This window comes from Lutra lutra, chromosome 9, assembly GCF_902655055.1.
Source record: "Lutra lutra chromosome 9, mLutLut1.2, whole genome shotgun sequence".
In the NCBI taxonomy this organism is placed as follows: Eukaryota; Metazoa; Chordata; class Mammalia; order Carnivora; family Mustelidae; genus Lutra; species Lutra lutra.
Genome location: NC_062286.1, coordinates 119,959,324 through 119,974,816, shown reverse-complemented (window position 1 = coordinate 119,974,816; position 15,493 = coordinate 119,959,324). Strand labels below are relative to the sequence as shown.

The 15,493-nt window shown below is 36.5% G+C and overlaps 1 protein-coding gene across 7 annotated transcripts in view; it reads right to left on the bottom strand.

Annotated features, from left to right (window-relative positions):
* Window positions 1-117: 117 nt before the first annotated feature.
* The window catches only part of ITCH (itchy E3 ubiquitin protein ligase), a 130,842-nt gene continuing 115,466 nt past the window's right edge, over window positions 118-15,493 (bottom strand). For 6 of the 7 annotated variants that reach the window (XM_047744505.1, XM_047744504.1, XM_047744503.1 and 3 more), the window contains 5 exons: window positions 14,162-14,282; window positions 13,605-13,709; window positions 10,513-10,609; window positions 5,881-5,953; window positions 118-3,560 (listed from right to left, as the gene is read on the bottom strand). In XM_047744505.1, the coding sequence (XP_047600461.1) occupies window positions 3,461-3,560; window positions 5,881-5,953; window positions 10,513-10,609; window positions 13,605-13,709; window positions 14,162-14,282 (496 nt within the window). In that variant the 3' untranslated portion in view covers window positions 118-3,460. Of the gene's footprint in view, window positions 3,581-5,880; window positions 5,954-10,512; window positions 10,610-13,604; window positions 13,710-14,161; window positions 14,283-15,493 lie in introns of all 7 variants that reach the window. The other variant, XM_047744506.1, reaches the window with a different exon arrangement.

Below are 15,493 nucleotides of genomic sequence, written 5' to 3'. Positions count from 1 at the left end.
CCTGCCCACTCAGAAAAGCAGAGAGGCAGAAATCCATATGACTCAATCATATAGAAAGAAGGCTTCACTGTAGTTAGGGAATACCTCCCTACTCAAACTAACAGAACAGTGTGCAAATAAAGGACCAAAAAAGTTTAATTATAAATGCAGTCTTACATCTTTTAAGGAAATGCAAGTGAGGCAGCCCCTTGAAGGACCTTTATAAGAGCACTTGACTCCCTGTGATATTTGTAGAGTTACCTGAGTATTTGAAATTACAGTTCAAGAAAACAAAGGAACTCCAATACAGTAATATACAATCCAGTGCTGCCATTCCCAGTTTTTAGTAAATGAAAGCATACCATATATACAAATACTTTTGTATATAACTCTAATAAGAGAAAACCAAAAAATAAGGGGGGGCTGGAGATACCAACAATATTAAGTAGAAGTAATTAACCTAAAGGAGTTCAGATGGAATTATATCCAAAACAAGGAGGGTGTAGAAATAGAGTAAGTCTAATAACCCCATGAGTCACCCCGATAACGTTTTAGATTATTAACCAGATAAAAAGTGGCAGAGTGGGCTTGACTGAAATAATTCATTTAGGATGAGATCTTTGTGGGCAAGTGAGTCATTTTTCACTTAAATTTCCGAACCACTGACATTGATGTCAATCTCTTGATAAAAAATTAATACCTGAATTTTAAATAGAGTTATTGTAAGTCTTGTGAAATTATATTCTTCTGCACTCTGATACAAGATCATAAAAGACAGAGCAGGAATTTGTTATGAGCTGCTGGATCAGTTTTAAACCACTCTATCTGATAACAAGTGAGATCCTTCCCTCCTGACCCAGGCTGTGAAATGCTGCCTTCCCCAATTACCCAAAAGAGCAGAAGAATAAGGCAATTGCTCATTTTACTTTGTTTTTATTTCAACATAACATGCAGTAAAAAAAATTAACAGGGTTTATTAGCATTTACAATGCTTACAAAGAAAAAGGACTCTAAAAGCAATTTAGTTCAGATTTAGGAAATCGCTCTAATTGAACACTTACAATAAATCTATTTCCAAATGTTCAGTTTGGACCAAAATTTAAAAAATAGCATTTGGTAGGTATTTATGTTTGCTGTCTTTCTGTCGTATTTTTATATAACCTCTGATTCTTGGGATATCCAGCCCCCATTTTCCTAACACAGCAGGGAAGACATATACATGTGGCCACTTAAATTAAGGAAGAAATGGAGTAAGGGAGATCCCAGGCTGCAAAAATATATACAAGCATTTACCTTTTCCAGAACTAAACGTTTTTCCATAAAAATATTAAATAGCCAAGCCCTATAGAACTAGGGCCGGGGCTACTTCAAATATAACTATTCTGTATTTTAAAAATATAGGGCAGAAAGCCTTTTGGGTGATATTTATACATTTTCACACAATATTTCTAGGTCCCTAAATGAATCATCAAGCATTATGTAGAACAAAAAAAGGTCTACTTTCTTACATTATTTAATTTAATCTCATAAATCTCTAGTAAATATTGTAGATAACTACATTTTAATGAGAATTCACCTCCATAGTAAGTCTTTATAGAAGGCTTAATCTCCACAGCCATATATTACCAAAGTTCAGATTTATATAATGAATGGATAGTTGGCAGACATTCGCTCTGTAAGACAAAGCAATAGCATTTTCCCCCTACCAACAAAAAGGCAGAGTCCCTACTTTGGAAACAACTAGGGCTTTTAGAGACCATACATTTCCTGGAGTATATGGAATAAAAAACAAAATAAAGATAGGGTTGGGGAGAACCTAATCTCCCCTTTTACACTGACAATTCTAGATGAGGCAACCCTTTAACTCACTTAAGTCTGCTTTATGATGGCAGTGTTTTAGAGCACAGGTACACAAGTTTAAAAATGTTTTTGTTGTTGTTCCAGGATGTAAGAGTAGTTAGGGACAAAGAAAAACCATTTTCCTTCCATATGGAACAGGGGTTTGCTACTCTGCTTATTTTTGGCTCAGTGCTACTTGTTCATGTTATGCTACTGAAACCTGCTAAAGTCCTGTTTCACGAATTATGAGGCTGTCCTCAGGGTTTAGCTGTGATGGGCTCTCAGTTGACTGAGGCTTCATCTCACTATCCATAAAGTCAAATCCCTGACAGCAGACTTCTTGACGGAGTCTAAGTTAGGCCAAGTTAAAATAATTAACTACAGAGATGTTCAAAAGTGCACTAATCAGATACTAATGGAGCAGGATGAAATTAAATAGTCATGGGGGAAAAAAAAGGAAAGCCTGTTAAAATTTTTAGGAGTGAAGAGAGTATCCAATTCAGGACAATGTCAAGAATGGAAAAAAAGACTATTCCAAGGTGTCAGAGAAATAAGTTTGAAGATTTTAATTCATACAGAGAATACATTTCTGTGGTTACTAGAAATGTATTGCTAGTAAATGTATTACTCCCTTCTTTTTAGCCAGTACCACAGCTCTCCCTCCCTAATGAAAATGTAATTTAGAGAATGTTTCACTGACCTCTTTCTTTGGGTGTAAAGTACTTTAGTTATAACTTGAACTCCTTAGCAATAATTAAATATAACTGAAGTTGCTGGATTATGATAAAATTATAGATACAATTTATATATAGGAACATAACAAAAATTGTCAATGATGGCCTTTGATGAATTTATCTAAATTAATTCCAATTCTAGATTAAACTTTTATAAAATGACCGTGAAGGAAGCACAGTGTTAATATTGTTTGTAAAGTTTAGTATTTGCAAGGCAATTAAAACAAACTTCCAAATGAAGGAAGTTATAGGGTCATTTGCAGGCTGGGACCAACTTCTCCCTGAATTCAAAGTAACCAAACTACTTTGTAGAGTGATGCAAGAGTCTTGTATCACTTTCCAACGATACCAGCAAAATGATGCATGAATTCATGCTCCGGAAAGGAAAAACAACAGTCAGGCCAGGCTGAAATGAGAGGGAGAGCACAAGCCAGAAGTTCACTCACATCCCCAGAAGCTGGGCTGAGTTTGCATTTTTAATAAATACCTCTCACCAAGAGGCTTAAGGTCTTAATATTTCATTTACCAAGGGACGTCCCTGAATATCTGCAGAAATCTCTAGAAGAAAAAAATCTACTTCCAAGTGAGACTTTTGACACACATATACAAAATTGTTGTTAAGGTAACAATCTAGTGGAATAAGACAAGGCAGATTTCATTGCTGTGTTAAATCTCATGTTAAGTAAGATTTGACTAGTCATTTGCAGATCTGATTTCTGGAAATATTGAGTAGAAATCCAGAATCACTGGGAGATAAATCTCAATGATAACATTAATTTACTTACACTCAAATAACTCTCTAAACAGTCACAGCCCAATTTTACAACAAGATGTGCAACAAGCAGAGAAGGAAAAGGACAGACATTGCAATTAAGTTCTTGTCCTTTGGTGGCACAAGTTCTTGGATGTTACTCTTGTCCAAATCCTTCTGTTTCTTCAATGGCAAATAACAGCTTTTCCTTCAGTTGCTCATAGCTCTTGTAGGGTGGCAGGTCCAGGCGATTAAAACTAAAAGTAAGAATTGTTAGCTTGAGAAAAGGAAATATACAAAGAATCATATGAGCAGTGTAGTATATAACAACAGTGGTTTTAAAGTCAGGTAAAAATGAGTTCAAATCCCAGCTCTGTCACTGGGCCTTTGAACACTGCTTTTACCTTTCTCAATTTTGGTTTCTTCGTTGGTAGCATGGAAATAACAATATTTACCTTTTAGGATAGAATGAAGAACAAGTGTTTATACAACACAGGGGCAAGAGTTAGTCCTCTCATACTCTCCTTAATCTAGATTAGTGGTCAGCAAATTTTTTCTGTGGAGGGCTAGACAGTAAATATAGGTTTTAAGTACAGATCTTCCCTGACTTGTGATTGGGTTACATGTGGATAAACCCTATGATAAGTTAAAAATATCATAAGTAAAAAATGCATTTTAATAAATCTAACCTGCCAAACATCGTAACTTAGACTACCTTAAATGTGTTAAGAACACCTTCATTAGCCTATAGCTGGGCACAATTATTGAACATAAAACCCATTTTATAATAAATTGTTGAATATCATGTAATTTATTGAATAATGTACTCAAAGTGAAAAACAGAATGGTTGTATGGATATAGACTGGTTTAAATACACTGGTTGTTTGCCCTCATGACTGCTGGCTGATTGGGAGATACAGATCACTACCACTGCCCAGCATCATGAGAGGATATCATACATATATTGCTAGCCAAAGAAAAGATGAAATTAAAAATTCAAAGTACAGTTTCTACCAGATGCATATTATTTTCACACCATCATAAAGTCAGTCAAGAAATCTTAAGTCAAACCATCTTAAGTCAGGGACTGTGTACTACTTTAAGAAACAATTTTCTGCTTTAGTATCTAATATTCTAGTCCTACTGAATTTCTCTGTCCTATTCTTAGCTGTGAGGTCTTAAAGGGCATCTTCTAATTTGGGGCTACATTATTATCACCTTCATAAGGCACTGAGTTTGCCATTAAGGTTTTGGGCCTTCTGCTATATTTTAAGGGTAAGGCCTAGGCAGATGTTTGACATCAGAAAAAATAATGCTATCCACAAAGGGAAAATAAATCTATAATTATAACTTTTGTTACTTCTTGCAAATGAAAACGTGGAACTTGACAAACTAATGAGGCTGGGTTTTGTGTGTGACTGAGAAAAACTGTTCACAGGAGTATAATGGCACAGTCTGTTCCAAGTTTGAAAAAAAGACGAGGTCAAATAAAAAATGTGCATGTGTACAAGATGAATGTACAAAAATCAACAGTATTTCTGTACATTAGCAATAATCTTAACAACCTGAAATGAAATTAAGAAAACAATTCCATTTATAATAGCTTCAAAAAGAATAAAGTATCCCCCAAAACTGATCTATACATTCAGAGCAATTTGTATCAAAATCCCAGTTGACATCTTTGTAGAAATGGACAAGCAGATCCTAAAATTCATACGGAAATCCAAAGGACTGAGAATATCCAAAACGATCTTGAAAAAGTTGGAGAATTCAAACCTCCTAATTTCAAAACTTATTACAAAGCTATAGTAATCAAGACAGTGTGGTACCACCATTAAGGAAAGACAAACAGATCAATGAAATAGACCCAGGAATCCCAAAATAAACTCATGTATTTATTTATGGTAAATTGATTTTCAACAAATGTGGCAATGTTATTTTTTAAAAACCACATGTATGTATATGAATCAAAATATAAAGGATCAGACACTAAAACAAATATAAAGGGCAGATGGGGAAAATAAAGGAATATCCAGCAAGATTACTGAAATGTCTCACAAAATACAGTTCAAATATTGTTGATGTTAGGTGGGATTTCTACATATTGTATTTTGAATTAAAATTAGGGTTGTTTTTAGTTCTGTACCTTTTTGGAAATGTGGTTAAGCTACATTTATAGTAAGAAAATATTTGTTCTCCCCCAAACTATGAAAAGTTGGTATCTTCTGCTTTCAGAGAAAAGTTAAAAGTTTTCCTAATATCACATTAAAAAAAAAAATCCATGGCTAGGAAAAGGGACTGACTGCAAAGGGCCATAAGGAGTCATTCTGGAGTGACAGAAATAATCTAAAATTGGTTGATGGTTACTACTCTGTAAATCTTCTAAATATCACTGAATTTAAATGGATAACCTTATGACCTTAGTTTTACTGTATATAAATTATGCCTTGCTATAGCTATAAAAAATAATTCAATACCATGGGAAAAATATTTCATTTCTAATTTCCAACAGGCTTTAGTATCTACAGGGTAATTGGAAAAAAGATATTTTCTCTACTCTTTCTGATTTTACTTACCACGTATGACTTCTGGGTAACCAATTTTCTTTCCCAACTTTTTCAATGCAGAATTTTTGTGGTCCATTACTCCCTAAAACAGTGAAATCATCAACAGTTTGACACTTGGTGGTTCTCAAATTGTGACCCCCTCAGTCCGGCAGCATCAGCATCACCCAGGACCTTGTCAGAACCACAACTCTGGGCTCCTGGGTATCTCAGTCGGTCAAGCATCTGACTCTTGATTTTAGCTCAGGTCATGATCTCAGGGTCATGAAATCAAGCCCTGCATCAGGCTCCGTGCTCAGTGTGGATTCTGCTTGGCTTTCTGGCTCTCCCTCTACCCCTTCCCCCACTTGTGCACACTCTCTCTCTAAAATAAGTAAAATCTTTCAAAGGAAAAAACCAAAAACAAACACAAATCCATAGGCCCTAACCAAAGCCCACCGAACTTAATCAGAAACTTTGAGATAAGGCTAAGCAATGTGCGTCTGAACAGGCTTCCAAGTGATTCTGAAGAGTGCTAAAGTTTGAGAACCATTTTGTTAATGTATGCCCAAGAGAAGAAAATGCAGTTTTATCTGGCATTACTTTGCCAGAATAACAGAATGCTATAACTAATATACCTCACCTAATAACAGAACACCGAAAAAGCTTAATTTTAGCTTTAAACACAACAGGAAAACTACAACCGTCTTATACAATAAAGCTTGATTTAGATATAGTCTAGTGAATTCAATATTAACAGTGCTTGTGCTTATAGGTCCTGCAGAAACCTTATACACTTACAACCCACTTCTTGTCTCTCCTCTCAGTTACCTTCTGTTGTCAACAGAGTGAATGGTGATCCTAAAGCACGGGTTTTCTAAAAGGTCACTACCAATCCCTAGAAAGTATTTATTGGTAGTTACAATGATTGGTGGTGTTACTGGACTTTAGAATGGGCCAGGCAAACTAAATGTTGGCAATGTGTGGGGCAGTCATACTCAAAGAATTTTCTCATGTCCTCATGTCCCCCTTGACCAGTACAAATACGCACTGGTAGTACTTCTGACTGAATAACATCAAAGTATTTGCACAAGTAGTTAACATGAAAAGCCCAGTAAGATAGGAAATGGTGATTATGAAAAATGATAGTTAAAATTATTAAATAATTAAACTCAAAATTACATTAACTCACTCTGAACATTCTCTCTAGTCAATATATTACAGCATTTCTAACCACAAAGAATGGAACATTTTAATAGTGCTAATTAATAAATAACAGAAGAGTCTGGATTGCATTAAAAAGACAAGAGAATCAAATACTAAAAGAGAAAAATAGAAAATGAAGGGATCTTAGTGAATTTCACCAGTAAAGCTATCTTACAAATATGTCATATCATCCTAAGTGCTTTCTAAAACTTTATGGAATGGTAAGACATCAAGTTGTATACATTATACATACTGAAATTATTTTTAGGTTGCCTGTTTTCAATCTTATTCTGACATTGCCCCTAAACCACACAAGTTTTATGTGGACTCTTGCACCTATGTTCCTATTTTCAACCCATTTCAACTTTCAAATAATATGGTCTCCGAGGACTTTTTATGTATCAGTGGAATTTCATCATAGATACTACCTCATTTTTCTCCACTTTGATCATCTCTAATTTATTCTGGCAAGTCTATTATCCCTACTTCATTTAGATTATTTCCCTGTTTTTCTTGCTTTTCTAAGTAGTTTCCACACCAGCATGAAGCCCAACGTGGGGCTTGAGCTCACAACCATGAAATCAAGACCTGAGCCGAGATCAAGAGTGGGATGCTACACTAACTGAGCCACCCAGCTGTCCCTCCCTCTTTTTCTTATCATACTTAAGTCTATTATTTCTTGCCCTTTCTTTTCTTTTAAAGGTTGTATTTATTTATTTGTCAGAGAGAGAAAGTAGGCAGACAAGAAGGGGAAACAGCAGGGAGAGGAAGAAGCAGGCTCCCCGCTGAGCAGGGAACCTGACACCAGGCTGGATCTCAGGACCCTGGAATCATGACCTGAGCCAAAGGCAGATGCTTCACCAAATGAGCCACCCAGACATCTCTATTTCTTGCTCTTTCTGTCTGTTCTTTCATATTCCAGTGTTCATTATATAGAAAGCTTTCCTATCTTATCTTAAACCCAAACCTTTTAAGTAGGAACAATTGCCTATTAACTAGTGTCTTCTAACAGTTTTTCCGAAATATACACTGACTAAAATAAGTATTATTGGGCGCCTGGGTGGCTCAGTGGGTTAAGCCGCTGCCTTCGGCTCAGGTCATGATCTCAGGGTCCTGGGATCGAGCCCCGCATCGGGCTCTCTGCTCAGCAGGAAGCCTGCTTCCCTTCCTCTCTCTCTGCCTGCCTCTCTGCCTACTTGTGATCTCTCTCTGTCAAATAAGTAAATAAAATCTTAAAAAAAAAATAAAATAAGTATTATTTCATTATAAGTCACTTTTAAAAAAAATTAACATATAATGTATTATTTGCTCCAGGGTACAGGTCTGTGAATCATCAGACTTACACACTTCACAGCACTCATCATAGCACATACCCTCCCCATAACCCAACCACCCTGTAAGTCACTTCTTAAAAATTTTAGTTAGGCGGGCGCCTGGGTGGCTCAGTGGGTTAAGCCGCTGCCTTCGGCTCAGGTCATGATCTCAGGGTCCTGGGATCGAGGCCCGCATCGGGCTCTCTGCTCAGTGGGGAGCCTGCTTCCCTCTCTCTCTCTGCCTGCCTCTCCATCTGCTTGTGATCCTCTCTCTCAAATAAATAAATAAAATCTTTAAAAAAAAGAAAAAAAAATTTTAGTTAGGTTAAGTTTTTGTATTTTTTTGAGATTGTAGGTACTTTTATTTCATGTCTACCAGTTTTATTCCAGAATGTAGATGATATTATAAATATTTGTTACAGAAAAGGGATGTTAGATCTGCCAAAGTTGAAATCCAACACATTACAGTGTTATATACATTATTCTTATAACTTCCTCCTCCTACACTGAGTGGAAGGTTAAACCAGATGGCCTCTAAAATTCTATGAACCACAATCTCCTCTCTGCCTTCCACAGGTATCCTCCTATATTAGATAGCTCCATCCAACCCCAAATATTATTCCCAAGAGCAGATCTAGTTGTTATCTCTTAAATGATCAGATTTCTAGTTTATACTGAAACTTATGCCACTTTTTTCCTCATTATGGTTACTACCTTACTTCCTGACCCACCAACATGGTTTTTCTTTTTCAAATTAAGATAGCATTCTCAAAAGGTACCCCTCTCCAAAAATTTACTTAGTAATAATAAACCTTCTCTGAGACTTCTCTAGAGCTGGATTAAAAAATCTCCTTTCTATATTGCTTCTGAGAGACTAGAATATTTATTTCTCCTCTTCCCTCTCTGGCTCTAAATCCTTTAAGTTTGCCTCTAGGCTATTTCTGTCTCATCCCTAAATACAGGTGTTTCTAAGCATCAGTCCTCTACTCTTTGTATTCTATTTCTGCATTAGCCAACCTATTCTAGTAGCTTCAAGTGTCACTGCTCTACTCATACTTTGGCAACACCCACTCAACTGTCCCTCTGGCTTCCTGGTATTCTTCTGGTTGCCTGGCTATCACCTTGAACTCAAGGTTCTAAGCCATTCATTATCTTCCCTCAAAACCTCTAAACCATGTTCTTTACACTTTGTAACTTCTCCATTTCTCCATTTTTCAAAACATGGTTTTATCCTTGACATTCTTCCTTTATAGCTCATCTTCTAATTTCTAATCAAGTTCTGTTGCTACCTTTGGAACTTCTCTAGCATTTATCCCTTCTTTTCCATCCCTACCTCCATCTCCTAAGATTAACTGCTCCAATATTTTCTTCCTCTCTTCAGGGTTTCCCTTATCCTTTAATGCATGCTATACCTTGCTATCAAGTCTTCCTAATATGCAGCTTCAGCAAGTTTTCCTCTCTTCAAAAATTTCCACAGCTTCCAATACCCTCAGAGTAATGGCCAAAATTATTCTGGTCTGGCTTTTAGTCACTGTATCCAAAATTGCCTACTTAGTTCTTCAGTTCTCCTTCAGCTGAAACAGACTTAGGGATCATAACTTCTGTTCTCCTGTGGTACTTGGCATAATGCTGGTGTTAAAGATTTGAATTTACTTTATTATCAATCACAAAAGTATTTTCATGGTCATTCATGTCCAAATAACACACATTTTGATCAGTGAATACCATGTGACAAGCACTATGTGAGGCACCAGAAATAAAAAGATGAAGATATGGATCTGTATCTCAAAGAGCTCCAGGTATAATAGAGAAGACTGTTAAACTCATCATTAAAATATAGTATAATACAATCAAAAGTGCCTGGCTCATAGGAGACTCTAATATGTTTACCAATGACTGAATGACCAAACAGATTTACATATAGAATATTGCTATCCTATGAAGTTAAAATGTGGAATCCAGCCTTAGGTTAAAAATTTCAAGGGGTAAAGACTACAAAGTGAATTAAAAGTTTACACAAATCCAGGATAACTGTGACTGGTTAGGAAAATGTCTATTCTTTGTCATTTCTGGTAAGTTTTATAGACACTGATTTGATATAACTGTGGTAATTTTCTGTATAGGAAAAGTGATCCTATATACACACCCATGAGGTCAGCAAATCCTCCAACTGGCAATCGGCAGGTTCCAGTAACAAACTGCAGAAGTCTCATTCTCTTCTCATTATCAATTTCTTTAACAAACTGTTAAAAAAACATACACACACGTAAAGAGATATATAGGTCCTATGTTACGTTTAGCATAAATAAGAATGATAAACAATCATTTCAAATGAACTCCCAGTGTTAGATGCACTAGATAATGACTATACCCCACCACTGTGGATGGAGGAGCTTCTCCATGTTTGTCGAAGCCCTGCCAACCTTCCCCGATATAAATCTTAGGACCATATCCTTTTAGGGAGACAGAAAAAGGAAGGTGCCCTGGGCCTAAGAGCTCCCTACTCAAAGTCTCAAGGTGAGCTCTTTTAGAGAAGCCCCTTATTTTACCTCCCAGATAGGCTTGTCCTATAGGATACTCATGTGGTTACACAGGACACAGAGCTTGAGTTAGTATGGACTTTTTAAATTTTATGAACACATGAAATCAAGCTCCTAGAATTCTGATCCAGATATATCTCAATAACCTCCTTCTCTTAATGTTTGCTAGGTTTTGGTGTAGCTATACACTATCAGAATCAGGTGGCTTCCAACTCCTACAACTCTGGCTCAAAACATTAGGTTTATGGAAGATGCTTTCCAGCCTGTAGCACAAATGTTTTGACTCAGCCAAATATTTTTTGTAAATAATTTGTATCTTATTGTACTACAGTCAAGTATTTTAAAATGCTAATCCTATTTGCTATAGAAGCTCAGTTCATCTGAGTTTCTTATTAATTTCTTTTTTTTTTTTAAGATTTTATTTATTTATTTGACAGAGAGAGAGAGAGAGATCACAAGTAGGCCGAGGGGCAGGCAGAGAGAGAGGGGGAAGTAGGTTCCCTGCTGAGCAGAGCTCCATGCGGGGCTTGATCCCAGAACCCTGAGATCATGACCCAACCCAAAGGCAGAAGCTTAACCCACTGACCACTCAGGCACCCCCTTATGAATTTCTTTATATAAGTAACAGACATCTTTTAAAATTTTATTTTCTTATTGTGGTAAAATACATATAATTTTTCATTTTAAGCACACAATTCAATGGCATTAAGTATGTTCACACTGCTAAATAGCTATTACCACTATTTCCAGAACTTTGTGACTCTAAACAAAAACTCTGAATTCATGAAATATATCTTCTCATCCCCCAACCACCCTTGTTAACCTCTGTTCTACTTTGTCTCTATGAATTTGCCTATTCTAGATACCTCATATAAATGGAATCATGGACTCATACAATATTTGTCCTTTTGTCATTGGCTTATTTCACTCAGAATATTCTTAAGGTTTACCCCTGTTGCAGCCTGTCAGAATTTCCTTTCTCCTGAGGGTTGCTGGAGTAGAAGGGGGTGGGAGGGATGGGGTGGCTGGGTAATGGGACACTGGGGAGGATATAAGTTGTGGGGAGCATTGTGTATTGTGTGATGAATCACAGACCTGTACCCCCGAAACAAATAATAAATTATATGTTAATAAAAAAAAACAAACTTCCTTTCTCTTTAAAGCTGGATGATATTCCATTATATGTGAACACCACATTTTGTTTATCCATTCACCTGTTGATGGCACTTAAATTGCATCTACCTTTTCGCTATAGTGAGTAGCGCTGTTATGAAGGTAGGTATAGAAGTATGGGTTTGAGTCTTGCTTTCACTTCCTTTGGGTATACCTAGGAGAACTGCTGGATACGTTAATTTATATTTGTTTTTTTTTTTTTTAATATTTTATTTATTTATTTATTTATTTAACAGACAGAGATTACAAATAGGCAGAGAGGCAGTCAGAGAGAGGAGGAAGCAGGCTCCCTGCCAAGCAGAGAGCCCGATGTGGGGCTCGATCCCAAGACCATGGGATCATGACCTGAGCCGAAGGCAGAGGCTTTAACCCACTGAGCCACCCAGGCGCCCTTATATTTGCTTTTTGAGGAGCCATCAAATTGTTTTCCACAGTTGTGCACCATTTTACATTCCTACCAGCAATACAAGAGAGTTCCAATTTCTGTACATCCTCAACAAGGATGATTATTTTCTGTTTCTTGGTAATAGCCATGACAGCAATGGATATGAAATGGTGTCTCACCGTGGTTTTGATTTGCACTTCCCTAATGGATTAGTGATTTGAGCATCTTCTCATGTGCTTATAGCAGGCTTTTTTTTTTTTAAAGACACACCACTGTGATTCCAAACCAGGTCGCTCCCTTAAGTTTTGCCTTCTGAACATTATATAATTCTTAATGAGGTATGAATGATGAAAACCATACTTTAGACAGTTCCATAAAATTCCAAAAGCATTTAGATCAAATGCAGGGGAATCATCATCTGAGGTTGTCTTATACCCTGGGCAAAGGTAAAAGGTGTGTGTTGCTTAATCAGCAATAGTTTTTAAAAATGTTATAATCTTTTTAAAAAAATTTAATTCCAGTATAAACATGTAGTATTATATTAGTTTCAGGAGTACAATATAGTGATTCAACAATTCTATACATTACTCAGTGCTTGTCATGGTAAGTCTACTCTTAAACCCTTCACCAATTTTACCCATTCCCACAAGTCCACTCTGATAACCATCAGTTTGCTCTCTCTAGTTAAGATCTTGGTTTATATTTTTCTTTGTTTCTTAAATTCCATGTGAGTGAAATCCTATGGCATTTGTCTTTTTCTGGCTGACTTATTTCACTTAGTATTATACCCTCTAAATCCATTCATGATACTGCAAATGGCAAGAGTCCATTCCTTACCCCCCAAATAAAATTTCATTCTTTTTAATGGCTGAGTAATATATTCCAGTGCGTGTGGCTGATATACACAAACATTTTATAACACACACACACACACACATTTTGATCCTTTCATCTATTAATGGACACTTGGGCTGCTTCTATAACTTAGCACTTCCCTAATCTATTCATTTATTATAATGCACAGAATGGAATGAGGGGCCTGAATATACTGGTACATTTTGTTCTGTGACTTTCTTCCATATATGGTAAGCAGTTTCTAAAAAATTATTGTTCTGCCAATTGAAATAAACCAAGACAAACCTGCCAAAACCACATGATTTGTTTGCTTGTCCTAGTGTAATGGCGGTAGATGGCATGTCTTTGCCAGTCATTCAAGTCAATCTCTTGCATTCCACATAAAAGGACCTTTGGAGATTAAAAAAAAAAAAAAAAAAAAAAGGTTTCTTTACAACTTATATAAAACTGCTAGACATAAAGAAGAAAAGACTAATATTCAACAACTTTCAAAAAACAAATTAATCAGGAGGCTTAGGCTTGTAAGCTGTGCATCAAGAACTGTGTCTACATTACTTAAGAAGGTTGAGTTTTCATGGACAGTATCATATATATATACATATTCAGGTAAGTCAATCATACACTGTAGAGAAGTTTTGATAGTAATTCTTTTTTTGGGGGGGGTAACTTTTTATTTATTTGATAAATTAATGGACTTTTTAAACCACTAGGGATGCTTCAAAACATCCGGCTAGCATAAAAAATACTATTGCTACTGGAAAGATGAGAAAGTGAGCTGAAAGCAGACACCTGAAGGCATTATTTACCAGCATGCTGCAGAGGAAATAAGAAAAACTCATTACCTCTAATTCCTTTGCATCAAAGTATTGCAAATACTGCTGGGGAAGAATTTCATTAAAGCCCTCAAAGAAAGCTTGTGTCTGTTCTTCAACACCTCGAGACAACCTCCATTCAGCTACCATTCTGGTAAATAAATATTAAAAAAGCTATCAGGAAGTTTAGATTTTACCTTTAAATTCCAAGTGTAAAAATAATTTTTAAAAACTTTATTATGAAAAACTTCAAATATTTATAAAAGTAGGATATAATGAATCCTATGTATATCCCAGCTTCAACACAACACCAATCTATATCATTTTAAACGTAAATTCAGCATGTATCAGCATGTAAGATAAAGCCTCATTTTGAAAACCACCACAATTCTATTATCACACAAAAAAGTAAATAATTCCTTTATAGCCAAGTATTCAGTTCTCAAATTCTCAATTTAACATACTGCTTTAATCAGCATCTAAAAAGGGTTCATACAATCTAAGTCTCTTAAGCTTTTAACTTATAGATTCCCCCTTGCAATTTTTTTAAATGAAAATGGTTTTTTTGAAGATTTATTTATTTGAGAGAGAGAGAGAGAGAGGGAGAGATTAAGAGAGAGAGCATGTGTTTGGGGCACCTGGGTGGCTCAGTGGGTTAAAGCCTCTGCCTTCAGCTCAAGTCAGGATCCCAGGGTCCTGGGATCGAGCCCCACATCGGGCTCTCTGCTCAGCGGGGAGCCTGCTTCTTTCTCTCTCTGCCTGCCTCTTCGCCTACTTGTGATCTCTGTCAAATAAATAAATAAAATCTTTAAAAAAAAAAAAAAAAGAGCGCAAGCACACGCACGCAAGAGAATGAGAGTGTTTGGCGCTGGGGGTGGGGGACTGACTAAGGGAGAGAGGGAGAGGAAGAATCTCCAGCAGACTCCCTGCTGAGCAAGGAGCCAGTAGAGGGGCTGGATCCCACCACCCTGAGATCATAACTGAGCCACCCAAGCAACCCTTGAATGAAAATACTTTTAGTGAAGATTCTCTACTAAATAGTCTAAATTTCAACTTTGACTTTTAAAAAAGATTTTATGTGAGGGGGCGAGAGAGAGAGAGAATGAACAGGGAGAGAAGCAGAGGGAGAAGCAAACTCCCCGCTGGCAGGGAGCCCAACACAGGGCTTGATCCCAGGACCCCAGGATCATGACCTGTGCCAAAGGCAGACACTTAACTGACTGATCCACCCAGGTGCCCCTTGAGATTCTTTTCAATGACTTGATGTTACATGGCATAGTGATTACAGAGCTGGTTTTTAAAAGAGTGATCTAGCACTATTTTTAAAAAATTAAAGTTCTGTATAACCAAAATTCTCTTCTA